Here is a 22,802-nt window from a genome sequence, read left to right as displayed (position 1 = left end):
AAAATATTAGTTACTATTCGGGAATTATGTTTTCGGATCGAATAATTTTTTGAGCATTTTGTTTTATTAACCATTTTTTTCTTTTATTTTTATGTTCATTTCATTAAATAGACTCTTCAGATTTCTCAAAAATGAAATAATTTTAAAATGTTTAATCATTAAAATGAGGCCAAAATTCGTTAAAATTTGCTAATAAGTTAAAGAATGAAAGCTTGTCTTCGCCATCTATCTATTATAGAGGAATTCTGCACTTCCTCTATTTACTTTTTTTTCTTTCAGGTATATGTGCGACGAGCATATATTTCATATGAACTAACTTGCTTGAAGCATGTAAGCCTTATGTCTGGAACTTGCGCTGCATTATTTCAATTTTTATTACCTTCATCTCATCCAAACAGGTAATATTTATAATAATTTCTAAGAACATTTTAACTAAAAAATTTTTAAAAAGATTATTGCTATTTATACTAACATAAATGACTTTTTTTCCTACGAATTTTAATAGAGGGATGATAATGCATTATAATATTTTTGACAAAGAATTGAAATCGGCCACTGTTATATAATAATAATGATAAATTACCATTTTTTTTTTTTTGACAAAGCAAAGATGATTACAATGGCAACTTCAAGATTAAAGAAAGGGGGGGGGTCCTTCTAATTTCAATGACATAACACTAACTTTATTGGCATACTAGAAATAGACTCAAACTCACTATTTACACGCTACAATTTATTTTGTAATGCATTATTTTTTAGTTTCTTTTTGAAGGCACTATGTATTGTATGAGATGATTAATAAAAAAGTCTTCATTTGTTTATTTATTTTTCTGAAATTTTGAATAATGTTAGAAATCAAACATTTGATATGACCAAATATGTTTTCACTTTACTGAAGAAATTTTAACCATTTTGCAGTGTATAATAGATTTGCATTTTTTGAATATTTTTATATTATGTTTCTTGCAGAGCGATTCATTTTACATCTTGTAATTTGAAAAGTGAAGATCCGTCTGCAATTTCAAACTGGGATATTAAAGAAGCTTATGAAAATTGCCACCGATATGGTTTATTAGCAGCTTTTTCAAGTTTTGATGCGTTTAAAAGGTAATTTCGTAATTATTTAAAATTATTGTTGTGTAATTTCCGCTTAGCTCTAATTTTTGCGAAATAAGTTTTCATAGAAGCCTTTTAATATAAATTAATTCCATTGAATTATTTTGTTTCTAAATGTTATGATAATGAAAATTTTCAACCAAAAGTTGAAATCACTAAGATTATGACAAGTCTTCAGTTTTTTAATTTGTCGTACGTTTCTTCGAAATTTTGTTTCTCTTGGTGAAGATGACAAAAGATAAGAAGTTAACTGATCATGAAAGTGGCAAATAGAAGCTTTTTCTTCAACAGGAATGAGTAACCTTACTATAGTGAAAAAGATAGGAATATCAAAGACTGTAGCAAGCATTTTTTTTAAAAATTGAAAAATAGTTATATTAAACAATACCAGGGGAAGACCTAAACCTTTGCCCTCGTATGATAAAAGAAAAGTTGCAGACTTGCATTTACTCGAAAGTACATCGAGAAAATACGCATGGCATTAAAATCCTTTGAAGTATAATATTTCTAAAGTAGAAACTACTTTTGTATAACATATAAAACCCTTTTCAAGACATGAATTTAAATAAGAGAGAAATAGAAAATTTAAAAAAAAAGATGGTGGTTGAACAGTTCGAGGGCTTAACATTGCCTAGTAAGGGAGTACCTATAAATTTCCTTACTTCAAAATATCTTGCATTAAATTTTCTTAAGAATTAATAACATTTGAAAGAAAACTCGCTTACAAATGAAATTGATATCGTTGAAAAGGTAATTTTTTTAAATCTGAAGATGGTGAGAATCTTTTTTGGATTAATTTCTTCCGAAATTTCTACGAGAAAAAAAGTATTGATTAATTTCTTATATCCTGAAGTCACTGCCATCATCAAACATCTGTTTCATTTGATCGCATGAGCTTTACTTTTCTTGCTTTTGTTTCAATAATCAACTTATCCTAGTTTTTACTAGCGTAAGTCCATCATAAGTTATGCACTACTTTGAAACCAATAAAAACACGGTAAAAGGATATGTATTTAAAAAAAAGCAGAAATTTTAAGAAGTAATGAATTAAAGAAGAATAAAGTTCACAGTTAAATTTACTTATAATATGTCTAAATTTTAATAACGACTGAAACAGATGCTGTGCTGTAATGAAATTGCTATTATTAAAATTATAAAATTTTGAATTTTTAAATAGTTTAAGAATATTTCTCCTAAATGGCGACATTTTGGTGAATTTCTAATTAATTGAATACTTAATTAATTTTTGAACTTTGAGCAGTTGAAAGTATTCTTTCTCTTTTGTTTTAAATATATGAAATTTTATTAGATGTTTCATTTAGGAGAAGATGTGGAACTCGCATGCATATATAGTGACAATGACTTTTATTTATATGTATAAACATTATTTCAATTTCGACAGTGAGTAAATTTAATATGTAAATGAATTTTTCATATTTGATTTATGATTATGATACTCGTATTGTTCAAGATTCCATTATAAATATGAAATTTCTATAAAAATATTTTCAGCAACTTTTATAATCTGATGGAAGTTTTAGAGACGGCTGCTTCAGCAAGAAAATTAGATGATTCTTCTACATATGATGACGAGTTCAATACTTTTTCTGTTGCAGCAGAAACATCAGTAAGAACCCTGTACTTCCTAATGTTGTTATATAGAATAATAGGTTATTTTTACACTTCAAATATTTATAAGTGTTGTTTTGTTTATAGCATGAAGACTTCCTGAATATTATAAATGTAGCAATTATGATGCAAAACATTGAAGATGACAATCAATACAGCAAAAGATTTTCAATTTTTTGTAAAGAAAATGTAAGTTTTCTGTGTTTCTAAAACTTTAATAAGTTTATGATATTAAATATATCTTATTATTGATGAAAATAACTTGATGATTAATTCATTTCTTCTGTCTTTTTAGAGAGAAGTTTTTATGGAGAAGAAATTGCGAAGAATAACATTCATAGTTTTACACAAGGTAATCAATTAATGTATTTTTTTATTATTTTATTTCTTATGTTAGAGATTTATTAGCTTATATATTGTGATTATTAATTCATCGTATAAAATTCTTAATAGTTTTTTTTTTTCTTTCAAAAATTACATTCATTTGAGTTTGCGGAGAAATCGGAAATATAAATTTATACTTTACAACTTTCCATAGATCATGTTTCAAGTGATAAAGCTTACAATTTCATTTAATTCGGGTATGAATGAATTCAAGTTTCTGCATTTTTTTTAATGAAAATTGATTTTTTAAAGCAACATTGTGTATTCATTTGATTCAAAAGTAATTTTAAATGTTTACTTAAATAATTTTTTCGTGAAATAGTTACAGTTGGTAATATATAGGCACAAACATTAATAACATAGTTATATAAAAATAAAATCAATTTCTTGCTAATAATATGAAGAGAGACTAAAAGATAATGCTTACCTACAAACTACTTTCCAAAACTTGAAGAAACTTTTCTAGTATTAAATTGCAAAGTTATGTTAGTTGTGGATTCAATGAAATTGGACATATGCTGTTTAGTTTGACTTTTATTCAGATGTATAAGTTCTTCTAACATTTTAAAATCATTTTGAATTTAATTGTTATGAAATATTTTCCAAATGGTCATGAGCATTTTTTTTTTTTTGGTAATATGATGAATTCAGTTCAGAATTTACACTTATTAAAGATAGCACTGTAAAACTTGGTGCAAATTAATGTGACATTTTATCCCTTGAACTTCAATTATTAAATGAATATTTGTGTTTCTGTCAATGTGCAATTATTCTGAAAAGTTCAGTCATATGATAAAATGTGTATTTGGTGTTTTCTCTCAAAGATTAGTTTATTTTATTTGTAATGAATCATTTAAGCTAATTTTTCCACTTTTTATTAAATTGAATGGATCTTACTACTAAAGTCTAAATTAGTATATTAAAATTTTAAATTTCTATTTATTTATCATTAGCATTTTTTTAATCCTGTTGAGAAAATCCTACCTTGTCTTTTATATAAAGTCATTTTGAAAGAAGTAAGACTACAGAATGGGAAATAATGAATTTCTAAAAATCAATATGATCTTTGATTCGAATTCAAACAATATTCAATTCAATTTGAATATTTTATATATTTCTGTGAAATCTGAATTCATTTAATATAATTTTTATTATAATCCTGAATTAAAAACTGGCTGGGAGATCAAATAAAAAAGTTTTTAAGTTACACAACAAATCTGAATTCATTTAATATAATTTTTATTATAATCCTGAATTAAAAACTGGCTGGGAGATCAAATAAAAAAGTTTTTAAGTTACACAACAGATAGAAAACAGTATTCGTTTAAATCTTTATTTGTTGTTATATTACCATATTAGAAATAATTATTAGATAGGATTCAAAGCAAAAATGCAAAAGAATTGCTTTCTTTGAAAATTTATTCATATTTATAAAAATTTAGCTTCTCATATGTTTTTAATTATCTGTTTATTACTATGCATAGAGATCAATATGTATTGATACTCTTCTTTTTCTTTTTATAGCAACAATTTCCAGAATACTTCACTTATCGAGCAAGAGATAATGTAAGTAAATGATTATTTTTAAATAAAAGGTATGATTTTTTTGTTGGTAGTTGATTTTACCATTATATTATTTTACAACACTTACAGTTCGAAGAAGATCGTATATATAGACATTTGGAACCAGCTCTAGCATTTCAACTTGAGATTAATCGTTTGCGAAATTATGATTTGGAAGCCATACCTACAGCCAATCAAAAAATGCATTTATATTTAGGGAAAGCTAAGGTTCGTATTGTGTTTTTATCCTTTATTAACGTTTTTAGTAGGAAAAAACTATATCCAACTATATATATATATCTTCTATTAAAGGTTGCAAAAGGTCAAGAAGTTACTGATTACAGGTTTTTCATCCGTTCCATCATCAGACATTCTGATTTAATTACTAAGGTATGCAAATTGCGTATTTTTTATTTAAAATTTCATTAGTTTATTTTCATTATTCAGGATCTTTTAGTAAGTTATTTCATGATTATGCTACAAATGATTAATATTTGAAGATTTTGAAGTGGTAAGAGATGCACGTAGGATAGAACCTGGGACCTTGTGGTTCGCAGTCCAGTAACATAACCATTATACCAAAAAAATTGTTCGGGTAGAAGAGTTGTTAACTGGCTTATGTGCTATTCACCACAATTTCATGTACAAAAAAAAAAAAAGAAAAAGCTCCTGTACAGTTGACTAACATCGAAATTTAATTAGTAATAATTAATGCATTCAATTATGTGTATATGCTATATGTGATATTGCTAGTGTTTTGTAACAGAGGAATTCAGTTTGGTGTAAACACTTTAAAATAAATTTTTATTCAGTGAACATTAAATTATTTCTAAAAATGAATAAATAAAAAAAAAGAATTTCAGTGCTATTAGGTCATTATTTAAAATTATACTTGCAATATATATACATACAAAATTGTTTTCCTTTTACCTTCGTGATATAAGGGTAGTAAATGGTATTTTAAATGTTGTTGAATTCTTTTCTTTAATGAAATTGAAGATATTAATACCCACTTCTTAATTTGAATTACATGCGTTTTAAAATAAATTTGGTTATATTCAACAAGTGATATTTATAAAGCATCTGAATTATTACATTTGCATGCATTATAATCTTATAGAAATAATGTTGCTCTTCGTCTTTCAGGAAGCGTCTTATGAATATCTGCAAAATGAGGGAGAACGATTGCTGTTAGAAGCAATGGATGAATTAGAAGTGGCATTTACTCATCCTCAGGTTTTTGTTTCATTATTTTGCATAAATGTGAATAAAATTTTTGTCTTGTATCATTTGGACCGTTGACTCAGTAATTTATTATTTACCTGTATTAGGCTAAAAGAACGGATTGCAACCACATATTCCTGAACTTTGTTCCAAAAGTCACGATGGATTTATCTAAAGTGAGTTTTTCTATTTTAAAGAATCACTATGCGCTCGTAATTAAATACACAGAATGATTGATAATTTAATTTTCTTCGCAGATAGCTGAAAACGTTCGTGCTATGGTTATGAGGTATGGTCCGAGACTATGGAAACTCAGAGTTCTGCAAGCAGAATTGAAAATGACGATCAGGTAATTTTTCAAAAACATTTTAACCATGAAAAATTGTTTTTAAATACTATCTGTATTTATTGATGCGTCTGTAATGAATAACAAAGGCATTTCATTATGAATTATTATCAATGAGAAAAACTGAAGCAATAGGCTATAAGACATCTTCTTACAAGTGTAAAAAACAACTGATTGCTTCTACCTGAATCAAATTAAGTTGGAAGGATTTACTAATTTGATAAAATTGAAGAAATTTTAAAATAAGTTTTTGCAGTATCAGTAGTTTGGAACTGAAATATTACTATTTAAATTGATGCTGCCATGTTCTTTAAATGTAAATTATGTGAAATTAGTTGGAAATGGTAAAAATGTTGAAGACTTGAGTAAACACAACCTTCATTTATAAATTTTGTGGTCAAATACATTCAGTATATTTTGGAAATTCCTTGCTATTTTATTTATATTGTTTTTTCCGATTATTTTAGAATATATTCTTTTTCAATTTAAGACTACAAAATAAAGATTTTAACTCAAGCTTATTCTTATGCTACACATTTTAATATTCTAGCTAATGCCTTGAAAATTTTTAAATATATGTCCAAATAAATCAAACTGAACAACAAAATTATAAAATTTGAAGTTTTCATAATTAGTTTCGACTTTTAATGTTGTAATATTTGCGTGCATATTGTTATTGCATATATGTTGTGCTATTTCTAATTATCATTAAAAGAATAAAAAATAATGATAATGTAATATCTATTTTAGGCTTACTCCAACATCTAAATGCATGCCTATACGCCTCTATCTCGCAAATGAAAGTGGCTATTATTTGGATATGAACTTGTACAAAGAAGTAACTGATCCGGTAACTGGCTGTACGAAATTTGAGGCATGGGGTCATAAACAAGGGCCATTACATGATTTGCCTATTTCAACATGTTATATGACGAAAGATTATTTACAGTTGAAGAGATTTCAAGCTCAGTCCAATGGCACAACATATGTATATGACTTTCCTGACATGTTTCAGCAAGTAAGTTTTTTATAGGAATTAAAACTTAATTCGAGAAATCGACGATTATGTAATGCAATGTATGATATATACATATTTGTTTTCTTCTTTTAAGTCTTTGAATCGCCTTTGGGAAGAATATACTGCAGGTCGTCCTGAAGTGGAAATTCCTTCTCAGCTGCTGAAGTATACTGAACTCGTCTTAGATTCTAGTGGTAATTTAATTGAAAGGAAGAGACTGCCTGGAGAGAATGATGTTAGTATTTTAAATTCTCTACAAAGTAATTTGCAAGCTTTAAAAAAAATCGGTTTGTTGGATGTGTTGTCAATCTTTATTTTGTGAAATAAAAAAAAAAATTATTATTTCTTATAGATAGGTATGGTTGCTTGGAAAATGACCTTTATTACTCCAGAATATCCTCAAGGGCGAGATGTTATTGTCATTTGTAATGACATTACTTTCTTAATTGGAACTTTTGCACCACAAGAAGATCTTTTGTTTCTTGTAAGTATTGCTAAGATCTAGTTTGACTGTTAAACTATTAATTCTCTTTGTAGAATAATGATCAAATATTTTTTCCCTGATGGTTAAAAACTTTACTTTTGGGTGATAAAACAACATTTATTAGAATCGCACATTCGATATTATGCTCACATGCTTAAAAACATTAAATAGACTGATTACACAAGCACTAAATTTACGTCGATAGCTCTCACATTATTAAAAAATCACAACACAAGAATAAATTTGGACTCTTTTTCCTTTTATTCTGGTCATCATTGCATAGCAGGCGCAGCCTTGCTAACGCACACACACACTCGCTAACGCTACACGATACACTGAAGTGTTTTCCCTTTTGCCGCAAGAGGGCAGCACAGTGACAGGTCGGAACATACCGCCCGCCTTGACATAATGTTGTCAACACACACACACAAGGAAAAACTATGAAATATCACAATTCAATGCACAATAAAAACACACAAATTCAGATTTTAAACACTACACATTACAAGGTAATAACATTAATCACACAATAAAGAACACTAATATAAGATTACACATCAATAGGTAAAATACAAATTTTTGAAATGGCTCTTTTATAAACTCCAGATTGAGTTTTAACTTTTACAACTCTGACCCTTTTATCTTCACCCAGATAACACTCAATTATTCTACCTAATGCCCATTTTTGAGGGGGTAGGTTTTCATCTTTAAGAAGCACTAACTCATTGATTTTTACATTACTATGTCTTATTCTGCCATTGACTCTTAGTACACCAACCTCATCTAAAAAGGGGTTTAAACATTTGATCTTACTTTTGTCAAGAACAGGTTTATTTTTATTTAAACACCTTAACTCTTCTGAAAATTCCCTACTCTGGATTTCCTTTATTATGAAGGTTTCAGCCTTCCTAATTTCCTCTGTTTTCAAGGGACCCAGTCTCCTTTCAGTTGGACTCCTCAAGTTGTGGAGAAATCTGAAAACATAACTTATTACATGCAATATTTTAGTATAACTATTACTACAATTAAGAATATCAGTAACACATGAATTGTTCAATGTAGTAACTAAAACACTTTCACAGTCAACTTTTTTGAGTTCACAGTCTACATCGTCCTTTATCACAGTGTCAGAGATTTCTCTGCACGGATACTCACAGTTTTTTAGAAAGGCAGGGCCTTCCCACCACAAGTTACTCTCGAGCATTTTGGACGGATTTACACCACGACTGATAAGATCAGCTGGATTATCACCTGATGAAACATGTCTCCACTGCTCCTGACACGAAAGGTCTTGAAGTGTGGCTACACGGTTTGCCACGAAGGTTTTTAACTGGGACGTCTCTTTTTTAATCCATGACAGCACAATCATACTATCGCTCCAGTAATAGGTATTGGACACTTTCAGTCGAAGAGCCGACTGGATACGCTGCATCAATTTCACCAGCAGCACAGCAGCGCAGAGCTCCAATCTCGGGATCGTGAGCTTCTTCAGTGGAGCCACTCTGGATTTACTGGCCACCATCTTGACAACAACCTCACCAGCAGGTGTTTGGGATTTGCAGTACACAACAGCTCCAAAGGCAGCTTCAGAAGCGTCGCTGAAACCATGAAGCTCTATAGCTTCGACGTCGGAAAATGGAAGAATACATCTGCTCACCTTGATGTTGTTAATGCACTGTAACTCGTTTGAAAACTTCTCCCATTCACTATGATTTTCAGGAGGAAGCTGATCATCCCATTGAAGATTCAGAAGCCACAATTTTTGTAGAAAGATTTTCGCTAGTGAAATCACAGGACCAAGGAGGCCCAGAGGGTCAAACAACTTGGCTATTGTGGATAGAACTGTTCGTTTAGTATGAACATTCGTTGAAGTTATGGACACCTTAAAACAAAAACAGTCATTAGTATGGTCCCACGTGACACCTAAAGTTTTGTTATCACAGTCTGCAAAGTCGTAGTTGCATCCAGAAGTGGTAGACAACTGAGGATGATTGCCTCGCCATTTATGCAAGTTCATGCCAGCTCGTTTTAACATGGAAGTGAGCTGCTGTTGCATCTCTATGCATACGGGTAAAGTCTTAGCACCAGATAGCACATCGTCCACATAAAAATCTTTCTCAACAACAGGCGCTGCAAGGGGAAAATTGTGTCCCTCATCCCTTGCAATTTGAATTAGCGTTCGAGTAGCTAAAAATGGGGCACTAGTAGTACCGTAAGTAATTGTCGACAGTTCAAACGTTTTCACTGAACCATACTCGCTGTCCTTCCAAAGTATTCTTTGTAGGTTTCGCTGACTGGGATGAATGTAAATCATCCTATACATTTTCTCAATGTCCGCAATAAATGCACATGGATGTTTGCGGAATCGCATCATAATTGAAATTAAGTCCTCCTGCACAATTCCCCCATTAAATTGTAAGCTATTGAATGATGTTCCATTCGTGGTTGCACTAGAGGCATTAAATACTACACGAAGCTTAGTGGTCATTTTCTCTGGTCTATATACTCCATGATGGGGCATGTAATACACTGTTTCTGGTTCTGTCTCATGCGTCACGTCTCTCATATGTCCCAACTTTTCATACTCATTAATAAATTCTTCATACAATTTTAAATAAGTTTTATCACGAGATAGTTTCCTCCAAAGTGAATTTAATCTTTTTAATGCTATACTTTTAGACTCGCCTAAACAACTAGGTTCCTCTTTAAGTGGGATTGTGACTACATATTTTCCACTAGGCTCTCTATAATGAGTTTTAACAAAATGTTCCTCAGCGATTTTTGCCTCTTGGGATTTAGGGGTCTCTAACTCAACAGTTTCCAGTTCCCAGAATTTTTTCATGGTATTGTTTAAATCTTCATCAATAATTAACCCACAATGAATTTTTGGGGAATCAAATTCCATTACACTACCGCAAGCCAAAAATCCAAAAACACTATTTTGAAAAAACAACTCTGCATTTGATGAGTAGATCTTTTCTGGCCTCAACAAATGATAGAACGATTTAGCACCTAGGAGACAATCAACTTTTTGGGGAACCATAAAATTATCAGCCAAATTAATATTAGAAGGAATTTGTTCTTTAACACTTAAATATTTAACTGGGGTTAACTCAGTGATTTTATCTACAACAAGAAACTCAAAATTTTGCTTAAAGCTCTTATCAGCATTTGAAATTTCAGCTTTAATAAATTTGGTAACAGTCATTGAGGAATTATTTAAACATGAAATTGTTACATTTATTTTTTCTTGTTTTAACCCTAATCTGTTTGCACACTCCGAAGTCATAATATCGGACTGACTTCCTACATCCAGTAACCCTCTAACACATTGCAGATTCCCAAATTTATCTCGAATATAAAATTTAGCCGTGCTTAACAATACAGTTCTCATTTGTTTATTTTCAACCGTACTCGTAGCTGAAAATGTCGATTGCACATTTTCATTAGTTGCGCAAGAAGTTGGATAAAAGGAATTAACTTCCGGGTTTAAAGTTGAACTTTCCCCTTTATTAACTATGGTACTAGTTTCGTTTTTACCACTCCAACTGAAATGATCAAACTCTCTGGGATAATGAAGTAACCTATTATGAGGTTTATTACAAAAGCAATTTCTTGCAGAACACTTTTTCACATTGCATATTGGTGAGAGGCATTTAAAACATAAGTTTTGGGATTTCACAAATGCAACTCTATCACTAACAGAAAGTTTTTGAAATTCCTGACATTTAAATATTGAGTGGTTGTTCTGGCACATAACGCATTTAGAATTAGTATTCGATAAGAAAACTTTAGAAACATTTCTATTACGATTCTCAAATTTTCCTTTACCGAAATTCCTTTGCTCATTTCTATTCGTAACGAATGCGCGGGAAAACGAAACGCACTCAGTTTTGGTTTTGGTTTCGGTTTTAGAAGCCACAAATAAATCACATTCTCTACTTAATTCCTGCACATTAAAAACAGATTCTCCTTGTTTAATACTGATATAACTTTTTAAATCTTGAGGAAGAGTGCTAAAAATCTGATCAGAAACCATCAACTCACACAATTTAGAAAAATCATTCACATTACGAAGTTGAATGTAATACTCAAAAACAGATCTAACTCTTGAAGCAAATTGCACATAATTTTCTGTTGGCAATTTTACTGCACTTTTAAATTGTTTTAGACATTCTTGATAAGTTGGTTGAAATTGTTTTAAGACAATAGATTTAATTTTTTCATAGTCACTCAACTCTTCTTCTTTAATGTAAACCATTAAATTGCCAATTCTATCCCCTAATAGATTTAATAGAATTTCCGCTTTAAATTTATCACTAACTACTTTTGTTTTGAAAGCTTTTTCGAGCGAATTGAAAAAGAGATTAAAACATTCAGCATTTTTGGGAACAGGAATCGTCAAAACTTTGATACTCTTAATTCAATTCTCTAAACTAAAACACTGTTCATTATCGTTAAGCTCACACGATGAGGATTTGAGTTTTAAAAGCTCTATTTCTTTCTCTACACGCAAAAGCGAAAGCCTTTCAATCTCCAATTTTTGTTCTAATGAACGCCTTTCGTTTTCGGCTTGATCCGAATTTTTACTTCTTTCGTCTGAAATCTCTTTAATTAAATTTTTCACAACCTCAATTCTTTGCTTATAAATGTCACTATTCTCAATTATACTTATCAAATCTACAACTTTAGCGGAAGATGCAAATTTAATATTTAATTCCGTACACAAACTCTTTAATTCGTCTTTCTTCAAACTAGACAAAGACATAATGAAAATTTAAGTAATTGAACACTTACCCACAATAATTATCCTTGAGAATTGGGACGAGAGAATACGCGAAAACACAGAGAACAGAAACAGAAAACACCACTCAAGCTACAACTTTCGTTTCCTAAGCCTACGCTAATCCACTTCGCATATTTTCACACACAACGTAATCCATCGCTGATCGCTATTTCAACTCCTCCGAGACGGACCATATGATTACACAAGCACTAACTTTACGTCGATAGCTCTCACATTATTAAAAAATCACAACACAAGAATAAATTTGGACTCTTTTTCCTTTTATTCTGGTCATCATTGCATAGCAGGCGCAGCCTTGCTAACGCACACACACACTCGCTAACGCTACACGATACACTGAAGTGTTTTCCCTTTTGCCGCAAGAGGGCAGCACAGTGACAGGTCGGAACATAGACTTTATTTTGAAATTCAGGATTAGACAAAGATATTTTTTTGTAAATTGTGCATTTTTAATCTATATTTGCATAAACATGATTCCTGAATGTGAAGGAAAAAGATATATCAAAATTTAGATAATCAAAGTCATATCTAAATTGTGAATCTTTGAAATTTTAGCTTGTAATTTTAATCTGTGATTGTAGACATGCGTCATTTTCGGTACGTTAATCAGTGGTCTTTTACTCTTTTAGAAAGCATCAGAAAAGGCCCGAGAACTTGGTATTCCACGTCTTTATATTTCTGCAAACAGTGGAGCTCGAATTGGATTAGCTGAAGAAATCAAGCATATTTTTAATGTGGCTTGGATAGATCCGGATAATCCAGATAAGGTACTTATTTTTAACTTTATTTAATTGACTTTTGTGATTTTTACAGAATTTTGAAAGTGTATTGTAATAGTGTTACAGTTCATTCATTTGTGTAAATCATAGTAATTAGTAAATTATTACTAAAATTTTCTATAAATAATAACTTAGAAGGCATTTTTTTCTATTTTGTTAATGGTAAACATCTGCTGCCTTTGCAAATGTTTACCATAGTTTTAGATATCAATTTGTATTGTAAACAATGGATGAGATACATTTATTTTCTAATCTTATCAGCAATTTGAATGCATGAGAAAGACATATCTCCAAGCAGCAGATTTAAAATCAAAAGTATTCTATTAGTATTAAAAAAATAGGTAATTATTTAAACATATGAATGTCCTAGCATTATTGATTATATAATTTTCATTTTAGGGTTACAAATATCTTTACATGAGTCCTGAAAATTTCAAAAAAGTTAGTGCTATGAATTCTATCCATGCCGTCTTAATTGAAGATGAAGGTGAATCTCGTTACAAAATAACCGATATTATTGGTAAGTTTCTGCTTTGTAACTTTTTCATTTTATATTTGCAGTTAATATTTTTATATGTCAGGAGCCAAATTTGGATTTATGTTTAACTCTGCCATAGCTTCATTTTGTGTATTAATCAAAGCAGTTAAATTTTCTTATTGCAAGGATGTGTGTGTGTGTGTGTGTGTGATGCTAATGTGTATGGATAAGCTATTAAAAGATCTCTTAATATGCATGTATAGTTTTTCCTGGATTATAAATATAAATTATAACAGTACTGTCTGTAACCGTTTGATTAATCTGCATTGAAATGCTGAAATCTGATTTTATTTCAAGGGAGGGATGATGGAATTGGTGTAAAAAATTTAAGATGTGCTGGAATGATTGCTGGTGAATCTTCTCAAGCATATAAAGACGTGATTACTATAAGTATGGTAGGTACATGAGTTTTTGCTTTAAAATGCTGCAGTTTTCTTCTTACGAAAAGTCATAATTTAGTTTAATATCTAATTCTGTGGTATTTCATGTCATAGCAGTCGCTGTTCTTTTATTGAAAAATATTTCACGTTAAGGTAGTTGTGCCTCAAAATCAATAGACAATAATCCAACAAGTTTAAATTACACTATGTAGATTTCAGAAATTTAAATTTAATATTCTGTTCAGTATATTATCTTTAAAAAAAGTAATTTAAAAGTAGGAAGTGAATTTTCCTTAAGCCAGAATTTTTCCTGAGAAGATAAATTTTCTAGGCTGTCTGAATTTTTTATTTAACAAAACAATACTGTTTTTATAACTTCACAGGTTACTTGCAGAGCTATAGGAATTGGAGCGTATCTTGTACGACTTGGTCAAAGAGTTATTCAGATAGAGAATTCCCATATTATTCTCACTGGAGCTGGTGCTTTAAATAAGGTATTGGTTATTAAAAACCTCTCATTTGCTTTCATTAATTTTTTCAAACTCACTTTTTACTTTATAGATATTTTTTCTAAACAGCTTTTAGGACGAGAAGTGTATACTTCTAATAATCAACTCGGAGGAGTTCAGATCATGCATAATAATGGTGTTTCACATGTCACTGCACCTGATGATCTTCAAGGGATTTATTTGATGTTAAAATGGCTGTCCTACATGCCTAAGGTATATATAAATTAATGTTGCTTTATAGATGGTTATTTGATTTATTTAAATTACAGTATATTTAATTTCTTTTTCCGTTAAAGCTATTAAAAAATTTGATTCTTTTAATTTACATTATCTGTGTTTGGAGATATCAACTTTAAGAGAACTGGTAGAATTTTGAAAGTTTTACTATTTTAGTTGCTGAAACAAAGCGATAAAAGATTACTCATTTTTTTTAATTTATTTTTTTACAGTTTAATTTTGTCATGGTATAGATGGGAAATTAACTTAAGAAAAAGAAATCTTTGATTAATGTTGGAAGTAATATTTTCTTTTATATGTGATGTTACAAAATTCAAGAAGAAAGGAAAGGAAATTTTTAAAGATGCATTAAAATTAAGTTTAATTTAAATCATAATTTCACAATGGCATTTGTCCATCTATTCGTGAAACAATTTCTTAATATATATTGCTTGATAATCTGTTCCTATATAATTATATCATTGTAACTTGGATAGCTAATCATTACAGTAAAAATATTTTTACATCTTTTTAATAAATTTCATATTAATCCTTCGTTCTCTACTGGTGATAATTATATTCTTTATATTTAAATATACATGCTAGTATTAAATTATGTTATTTATCTCCAAATATGCAGTGATATTTTTAAAATGTACGTACGATGTGTTTTTATAATTTGGTTTCGAAATTTTAAAATGTCAATAGTGATAGTTTTATTTATATGTTACTGTTGTTTTTAGAATAGAGGAGCAGAATTACCAGTAATGGAACCACTTGATCCAGTGGACAGAGATGTAATATTTACACCTACTAGACTTCCATATGATCCAAGATATTTACTAGCTGGTCGAGAAAGCCCAAGTAAGTTCAAAATTATGTCTTTGTAACATATTAATAGGCTTATTAACTGTAACTGCTTTATATAATTGAAGTTTTCTTAGAATAAACCATGTTGTTGGCTTTTCAAGGTGTGATCCTGAAGTTGGTTTTTAAAGAACTCACAATTACTGTCACAGCAAGTAGACAATATGCAACATTTTTGATTATCCTTTTCTCAGCGAATATTTTATTAAAGGGACCGGAAAGTAATGTCGTTTCTACGCATCCTGATATTCTTTAATCATTTATCAGCACATTGTTTACTTCAAAATCGTTCATTTTGAAGCGCTGAAACATGGAAAACTGTGGGACGTTTACAGTGAATAACTGGATCGAATGGATCAAAAATACTTGGTGATTGTCAACAGAAAAGGTTTTATTCTGTAACGCGATAATGCAAAACCGCACTGCGAAAGAGGAACCTCAAAAAATTAATGAATTGGGATGGGAGGTATTGTCTCATCATCCATACTCGTCCGATGTTGTGCCATCGGATTTCCATTCGTTCCGATCTTTACAACGTTTTCTAAGTGGCAAAAAATTTGAAAATTCTAATGATGTCCAAAATGACATCTTCAAATATTTTGCTCAAAAATCAATGGATTTTTATCTATCCTGCATTGAGAAGTTGCGTATTCGATGGTAAAAGGTTGTTGAAAACGAGGGTGATTGAATTATTGATTAAAATTAAAAACTTGGTAAAATATTTATTTATATGAATTAAATGTAGAAAAAAGACATTATTTTCCAGTCCCCTAATGTTTATTCGGTAAATGCATCCATATTAAACTCTAGGTATTTTTGTTATTAGTTTTAGTAAATTTTCTGAATGAAAAAGATACGGTATGAAGATACTTTTATCGTTTGAATATTGTGAGCTTATCGGCTTTGCGAGGGATACTATTAGGATGATATATAAGAATTTCACTTTTAATACTATCAGTGGTATAAGTAATAAAATCCTACTGTATACTTTGTAAATATCTTGTTAAATGAATTAATAAATATAAAAACAAAATTTAATTTTTGGATACAAAATAACTTATAGTTGGCAACGAATTGCATTTTAATTATTAGAAAACATAATTCAACGATCAAACTATAGTTACGTGATAGTAATTTATACATTAAAACATATCACGAATCTTATTTTTTTTAGTTGTGAATTTAAAATAACATAGACATTAAAATTTAATGCTGAGAAGGTAATACTTAGATGTCTGCATATATTCCTCATAATATAAAAACCAAACGAATATATCTTATGTATACAAAATAGTTGTTTTAATATGGAATCATTTTTAATTAAGAATTTAACTAATTTGATGTGTAAATTCTGTTTATTCCATTAGACTATCTGGAAAATATTTTTTAAAAAGAAAATATGTTTCAAGCTGGTCAAAATTTCTCTTAATGCGTTTATTAACAATATTAAATTAATAGTATTATATAGTTCCTTCTTAATAAATTTGATTACCCCTTACTATTTGATTAATTTGCCACCGCATCACAAACGTTACCAGGAATTTGAGTACCATAGTCCGGCGAAAATACCTATTTAATTGATTTTGTCTCTCATTTATTTTATTAAGAAATTTTTTGGAAACCCTTTGATCAACAGTGCCACTGAGCAGCAATCCATTTAGTTTGCTGGATAAGATCTCTTTGGTGCATGATTTCTTTGGTGGATAGTTCTATTGTGATATAAACGACTGCATAGTATGTTATTTTTTTTGCACATCTTTTACTAATTTTAGATCTAAAAATAATCTGGCAATCTATAGGTCCCCCATCCACAATCAGATTTCGCAAGTATATTAAGTTCATTTTTACAAATGGAATCTGTATATATAAACAAATAATAGAAAATATTCTGAGGATGAAAATATTTATTCTTAATAATCAATATTTTTTTTTTAATATATCATTTGCTATTTTCTCTCAGATTATTAAGAGATTAGGTTTAAAGTTTCATTCATGGATTCTAAAAACCTTGTTGCTAATTATCTGAATATGAGATGTTTCCAAGTATTTCCATGAAAAATTTATTTAATTCTTACATAGTTTATGAGAAAGTTTAAGTTTTTGGTGTCCATATAAAATTATTTATAATGAAATAGATCTTTAATCAAATATTTTGCCACATTTTCTATTGAATATGTTATTAAGGAAGCAACTGAAATGTGTGATATATGAAAATAACCTTTAGATTTTAATAAAATGCAGTAAACCATGCTTTGAAATCCTTCTCTTTATTTGTTAATATTATTCGATGTTTCTTCCGTTTTATATTGCTATTGAAAGTTTTCCCATAGATTTTAAGTTACTCCAGGGCTGCCTTTTCCAATAGGTTAATCCCAAAGCATAGATAAAAAGAGTTTAAAGTAATTTAATTTAATTTTGAATAAAAATAATTATAATTTTAAATATGTTAAAAATATATTTAGGGATTTAATTAAACGCAGCATTTGATGTCGTAATGTTACCTAAACATATATGCCATTTCAAAAATATTTATACAGGGTCATTTAATGGTAAAATTATATATGTAACATAAATTGCCTATATTATTAATGATAAAATAAGCAGTTGCACTCTAATACTTAATAAAGTGTAATGTATTGTTTTAAATGCAATATTTCTGTTGCTAATGATTTCAGAATTTTGATGCATTTTTTCTTACACAATTGTACATAACCCCAGGAATACTATTGTAATATAGATTAAAATTATGGATTTTTACAAAAGGCAACAATTTGCAAAATTGTGGAAAATTATTCCAGAACAAGCGTTTCTTTTTTTTGGGGGGGGGTCTGATTTATTATATTAGGTACGTGTATACGTATATATATATATATATATATATATATATATATATATATATATATATATATATATATATATATATATATATATATATATATATATATATATATATATATACTCACAGAGTGATTATAATTAAAGTTTAAGTTTCAAAACGCTATAAAAAAGAACCACTGATGAGAATGACGTCAAATTTGAACGGCATGTTATTGAAAAAGGCGGAAAGCGTATGGCAGAAGGAAAAATTAGAATCACGACGAGAAATGAGAAATGATTCGTAAAACAACGGCTAAGGTGTAAGTTACACATTAAAAACGCATTGGCAAATTAGAATTGTTAAGTAGTTTTATTTGCATGACTACATATCACATCGAAAGAGACAAATCGGTTTCAAGAGTTTTGTGGCGACATACCGCATAAGATCCATTCCTCAAAGAAGTTCGGAAATATCACGAGACTGGCGCAAAACATGTTCAGTATGGTGTCCACCGTTGTGTGCAACAAGTTGAAAGTGACAAACAGCATGTTCCACAATGGATCGCAGTGTCTCCGGGGTGATGTTCAGAATGTGTTGCGAAATGCATGCCTTTAATACCGCTAAATTTGCAATTGGAGCACGGAACACAACATCTTTCAGATAACCTCGCAGCCAGGAGTCACATGGAGTAAGATCAGGTGATCGGGACGGCCAGGCTGTAGGGAAATGACGGCTGATAATTCGAGCATTTCCGAAATGGCGCCCCAGCAGCTGCTTCACGGGATGTGCAATGTACGGAGGAACGCCATCTTGCATAAAAATGATTCCATCCACGCTGTTGCAGAGCTGGAATGACGCGGTTGCGCAAAAGATAAGCATAGCGATGACCACTGATGGTAGTAGGACCGGAAGCACCGTCTGCTCGAAAAAATATAGGATGAATGATGCCGTAAAGCCGCACCACACCTTAACCTTTTCAGGATGAAGTGGTACGGAGTGCGTTGCCAGTGGATTTTCCATTGCCCATATTCGACAATTCTGGGTATTGAAGTACCCTGCCAGATGGAAATGGGCTTCATCTGTCAACAAAATTATCCACTTCCATGCGAGCAAGAAATTCTAACGCAAACGTCTCCCTTGCTGGCAGGTCAGGCGGAAGCAACTCCTGCACATGACCAATTTTGTACGGAAAGCATTGCAGGATGTTTCGTACAATTTTCAGCATCGTGCTCGTAGGCCTGTCCAATGTTCGGGCAATTCCTCCTACACTGCACGGTTGTACACCACCGGCCGTCCCCTCCTGTAATGCTGTGGCCACTTCATCAACTACTGTCAAATGCACTCATTTTCTCCCTGTACCAGATTGCACATCAAACGAACCTATCGTTTCGAATTTTTGCATCATTTTCTTCAGACCCACGGCACTCATTGGACCAACGCCTTCTTTTATACCCTTCAGTGTCCTGAACTTTTGCAGAACTACTCTTGCACAATCATCGTTCTTGTAATACAGCTTTACCATCAGAGCGTGGTCCTGCAGTGAGACGCCCATGGCGAACGTCTGAGATGCGAAATGAGAAACAGCCGTGTACCTGGCGGTTTTATAACTTTGAAATGTGTCGTGAGCATAACAGGTATTTTAATTTACATCTTCTATCGCTTACAGCGCCATCTGTTGCAAAAATTTGAAACTAATTTTTTTCTTCTGCCATACGCTTTCCGCCTTCTTCAATAACATGCCGTTCAAATTTGACATCATTCTCATCAGTGGTTCTTTTTTATAGCGTTTTGAAACCTAAACTTTAATTATAATCACCCTATATATATTATAACTTTTAAAATCTTAATTTAATCCAAATTAATTTCCAAAGTTTTATCTTAATTTAGCCCATAGTAATTTCATTCTCTTATTTCCTGATCCATTTCCACTTTCTCTACTTAATTAATTCAAGAGAAGCTTTGTAAAAATGCTTACATTTGCACTTTCACACACTCCGCGTGACCGGATAGAAAAATATCCAGTAAGCACATTCTTTTTAAAAGATCCCTGTGTTTCTCTTATTTGTGATTGACATGCGTCAGAACTCCCTATCAGAATCTTAATAATATATTAGCGCTATTAAAAAATATTTTCCCTATCGATATCTCATGTTATATAAGACGAGGGATAACTTATTTCTTGCGATTCCCCACTTCTGTTTTTGTGCAGCGCAGAGAGCGGATGTGCCTTGTCCGCGCCTTCTTATAAATAAATTATGCTTTCCCGGGATGGATTAAAGCGGACTTAAAAATGCAATGTCTCTTCTATATCTTCGAAACGGCATTCCGCTTCAAACAAAATAATGCTTATATATATATATATATATAGTCCACTGGCATTCAGTTTCATTGAGGTCCCAAATTACTCTAGACCAAGGCACTCAAAATTGTTAAAAAAAAAACCCTGGATTCCTGTCAGTGGGAAGAAGTTAAAAAATTGCTATAAGTGGAAAAACAAGTCATTTCAAATTATAAAATTTCTTGCGATATTTTTAAGACACATGGAAATTTCGAGGTTCTTTTTTTTTTAGTTTAACCACTGAAGTTCAAACAGATTGCTTTGGTTATATATTTTTATATTTTTTTTCTCCTTTCTCCTTTTTAGATCTTCCAGGATTTTGGGAAGATGGCTTCTTTGATTATGGATCTTTTATGGAAATTATGCAGCCATGGGCTCAGACTGTAATTTGTGGACGTGCACGGTTAGGTGGTATTCCAGTTGGTGTAATTGCTGTCGAAACACGGACTGTTGAAATCGATATTCCTGCTGATCCAGCTAATTTAGATTCTGAAGCAAAGGTAGTTTGAGAATTTATGTATAATGAGAATGTGATGTGATGGTTTTATGTATATTATATTTATTACAATAAATTCTGAAGTACTTTGAAGTAGAAAAAAATAGTATTATTAAAAAAATTATATTGTACCTTCGTTATAAAATTTTCTTAAGAGGTGTGTGGATTTAAAAAAATGAGAATTTCAAAGTCATATTAAAGCATGTGTAAAATTTTATGCGGTAAAATTGTGAAAAGGGAGCGGATAATATGGGAAAAGTATTTCAATTTCTTAATATTAAAACATTTAACAATTTGCATAAAACCTTATATTTTTCTTTATATGCTGTGTGGAGATTCATATATAGGGGGTCCTTCCCCCCCCCCCTCAAAAAAAAGTGGAACAAGGGCTTATTACTCTAAATATTACATCTAAGCATAAACTTCCAATTAGAAAGTTACATTAAATCAGCGGGCAGTTGTATGCAAACACTTTATCTCCTGTGATGGTTGATAATTAAAAAAAATTAAATTTTAAAATGGTATACATAGTGTAAAAGTATCAATTAATAAAATGTTTTGCTTACATTGAGATATGCATACTCAAAGTTTCTGACTTCTGACTGCAAAATTTACAGACATATGTGTATTTCTAAATTTAGAGGGATTTGTTACAAATTTATTGTAAGTTTTTATTTTAGAAATGTTAATTATTCAGTACAGAAATGCTGTCATTTTCAAATATTGTCTTTTATTATTTTATCCAATCACCAGGAATTGAAAGAAAATTTGCCAATCATGTATTTTTGGACCAAAGGAGAAAATAAAAATCCATTCTTTGTGAATGAATTTTATCATTGGTTTTGTAAATGTTTAGAATGGCATTTTCATATACTCATTTTTTTAGTGCAGCAATACGCTGAATGATGGCCAATACATTCAGTTATTTTTGATTGACATTGTGTCTGAACTAATGGATGAATTATTGTCTTTGGCAGTACTTCCATATGTGTGGGTGCAATTTGCTGATGCTCATGATTAGCTTTGATAATAATTGTTAATCCCCACCACACATCATCTTTAAGACAATGATTGAATGCAAAATTCCATGATAGGGAAATCGGCTTGTCGAATTCCCACCTGGATCATCTGACATTGATCATTTAACTTGACATTTGGCGTCTTTTAACTTTTATTGTAAGAGGTTGCTTGCGTTCTTCTGTGGACAACAGACCTTCTGTAGGAACAGTAGATATTTACCAACGAATAGAAGGAACATGTCTTGATGTCACAAGCGATGATATAGATCGT

General features: G+C 30.6%; 1 protein-coding gene across 2 annotated transcripts in view; it reads left to right on the top strand.

Annotated features, from left to right (window-relative positions):
* Positions 1–22,802, top strand: part of LOC129958070 (acetyl-CoA carboxylase-like) — a 112,119-nt gene that overhangs the window by 82,311 nt on the left and 7,006 nt on the right. For both annotated transcript variants that reach the window (XM_056070242.1, XM_056070243.1), the window contains 21 exons: positions 280–398; positions 970–1,107; positions 2,629–2,743; positions 2,833–2,934; positions 3,041–3,097; positions 4,654–4,695; positions 4,783–4,920; positions 5,005–5,082; positions 5,839–5,928; positions 6,024–6,092; positions 6,174–6,265; positions 7,013–7,280; positions 7,375–7,515; positions 7,633–7,764; positions 13,201–13,338; positions 13,750–13,870; positions 14,186–14,283; positions 14,652–14,762; positions 14,847–14,990; positions 15,737–15,857; positions 21,323–21,516. In XM_056070242.1, coding sequence (XP_055926217.1) covers positions 280–398; positions 970–1,107; positions 2,629–2,743; positions 2,833–2,934; positions 3,041–3,097; positions 4,654–4,695; positions 4,783–4,920; positions 5,005–5,082; positions 5,839–5,928; positions 6,024–6,092; positions 6,174–6,265; positions 7,013–7,280; positions 7,375–7,515; positions 7,633–7,764; positions 13,201–13,338; positions 13,750–13,870; positions 14,186–14,283; positions 14,652–14,762; positions 14,847–14,990; positions 15,737–15,857; positions 21,323–21,516 — 2,508 coding nt within the window. The remainder of the gene's footprint in view (positions 1–279; positions 399–969; positions 1,108–2,628; positions 2,744–2,832; positions 2,935–3,040; positions 3,098–4,653; positions 4,696–4,782; positions 4,921–5,004; positions 5,083–5,838; positions 5,929–6,023; positions 6,093–6,173; positions 6,266–7,012; positions 7,281–7,374; positions 7,516–7,632; positions 7,765–13,200; positions 13,339–13,749; positions 13,871–14,185; positions 14,284–14,651; positions 14,763–14,846; positions 14,991–15,736; positions 15,858–21,322; positions 21,517–22,802) is intronic.

This window comes from Argiope bruennichi, chromosome X1 (assembly GCF_947563725.1).
Source record: "Argiope bruennichi chromosome X1, qqArgBrue1.1, whole genome shotgun sequence".
Taxonomy (NCBI): Eukaryota; Metazoa; Arthropoda; class Arachnida; order Araneae; family Araneidae; genus Argiope; species Argiope bruennichi.
The sequence above is the reverse complement of the archived record's forward strand: the minus strand, read 5'-3'. Positions and strand labels throughout refer to the sequence as shown.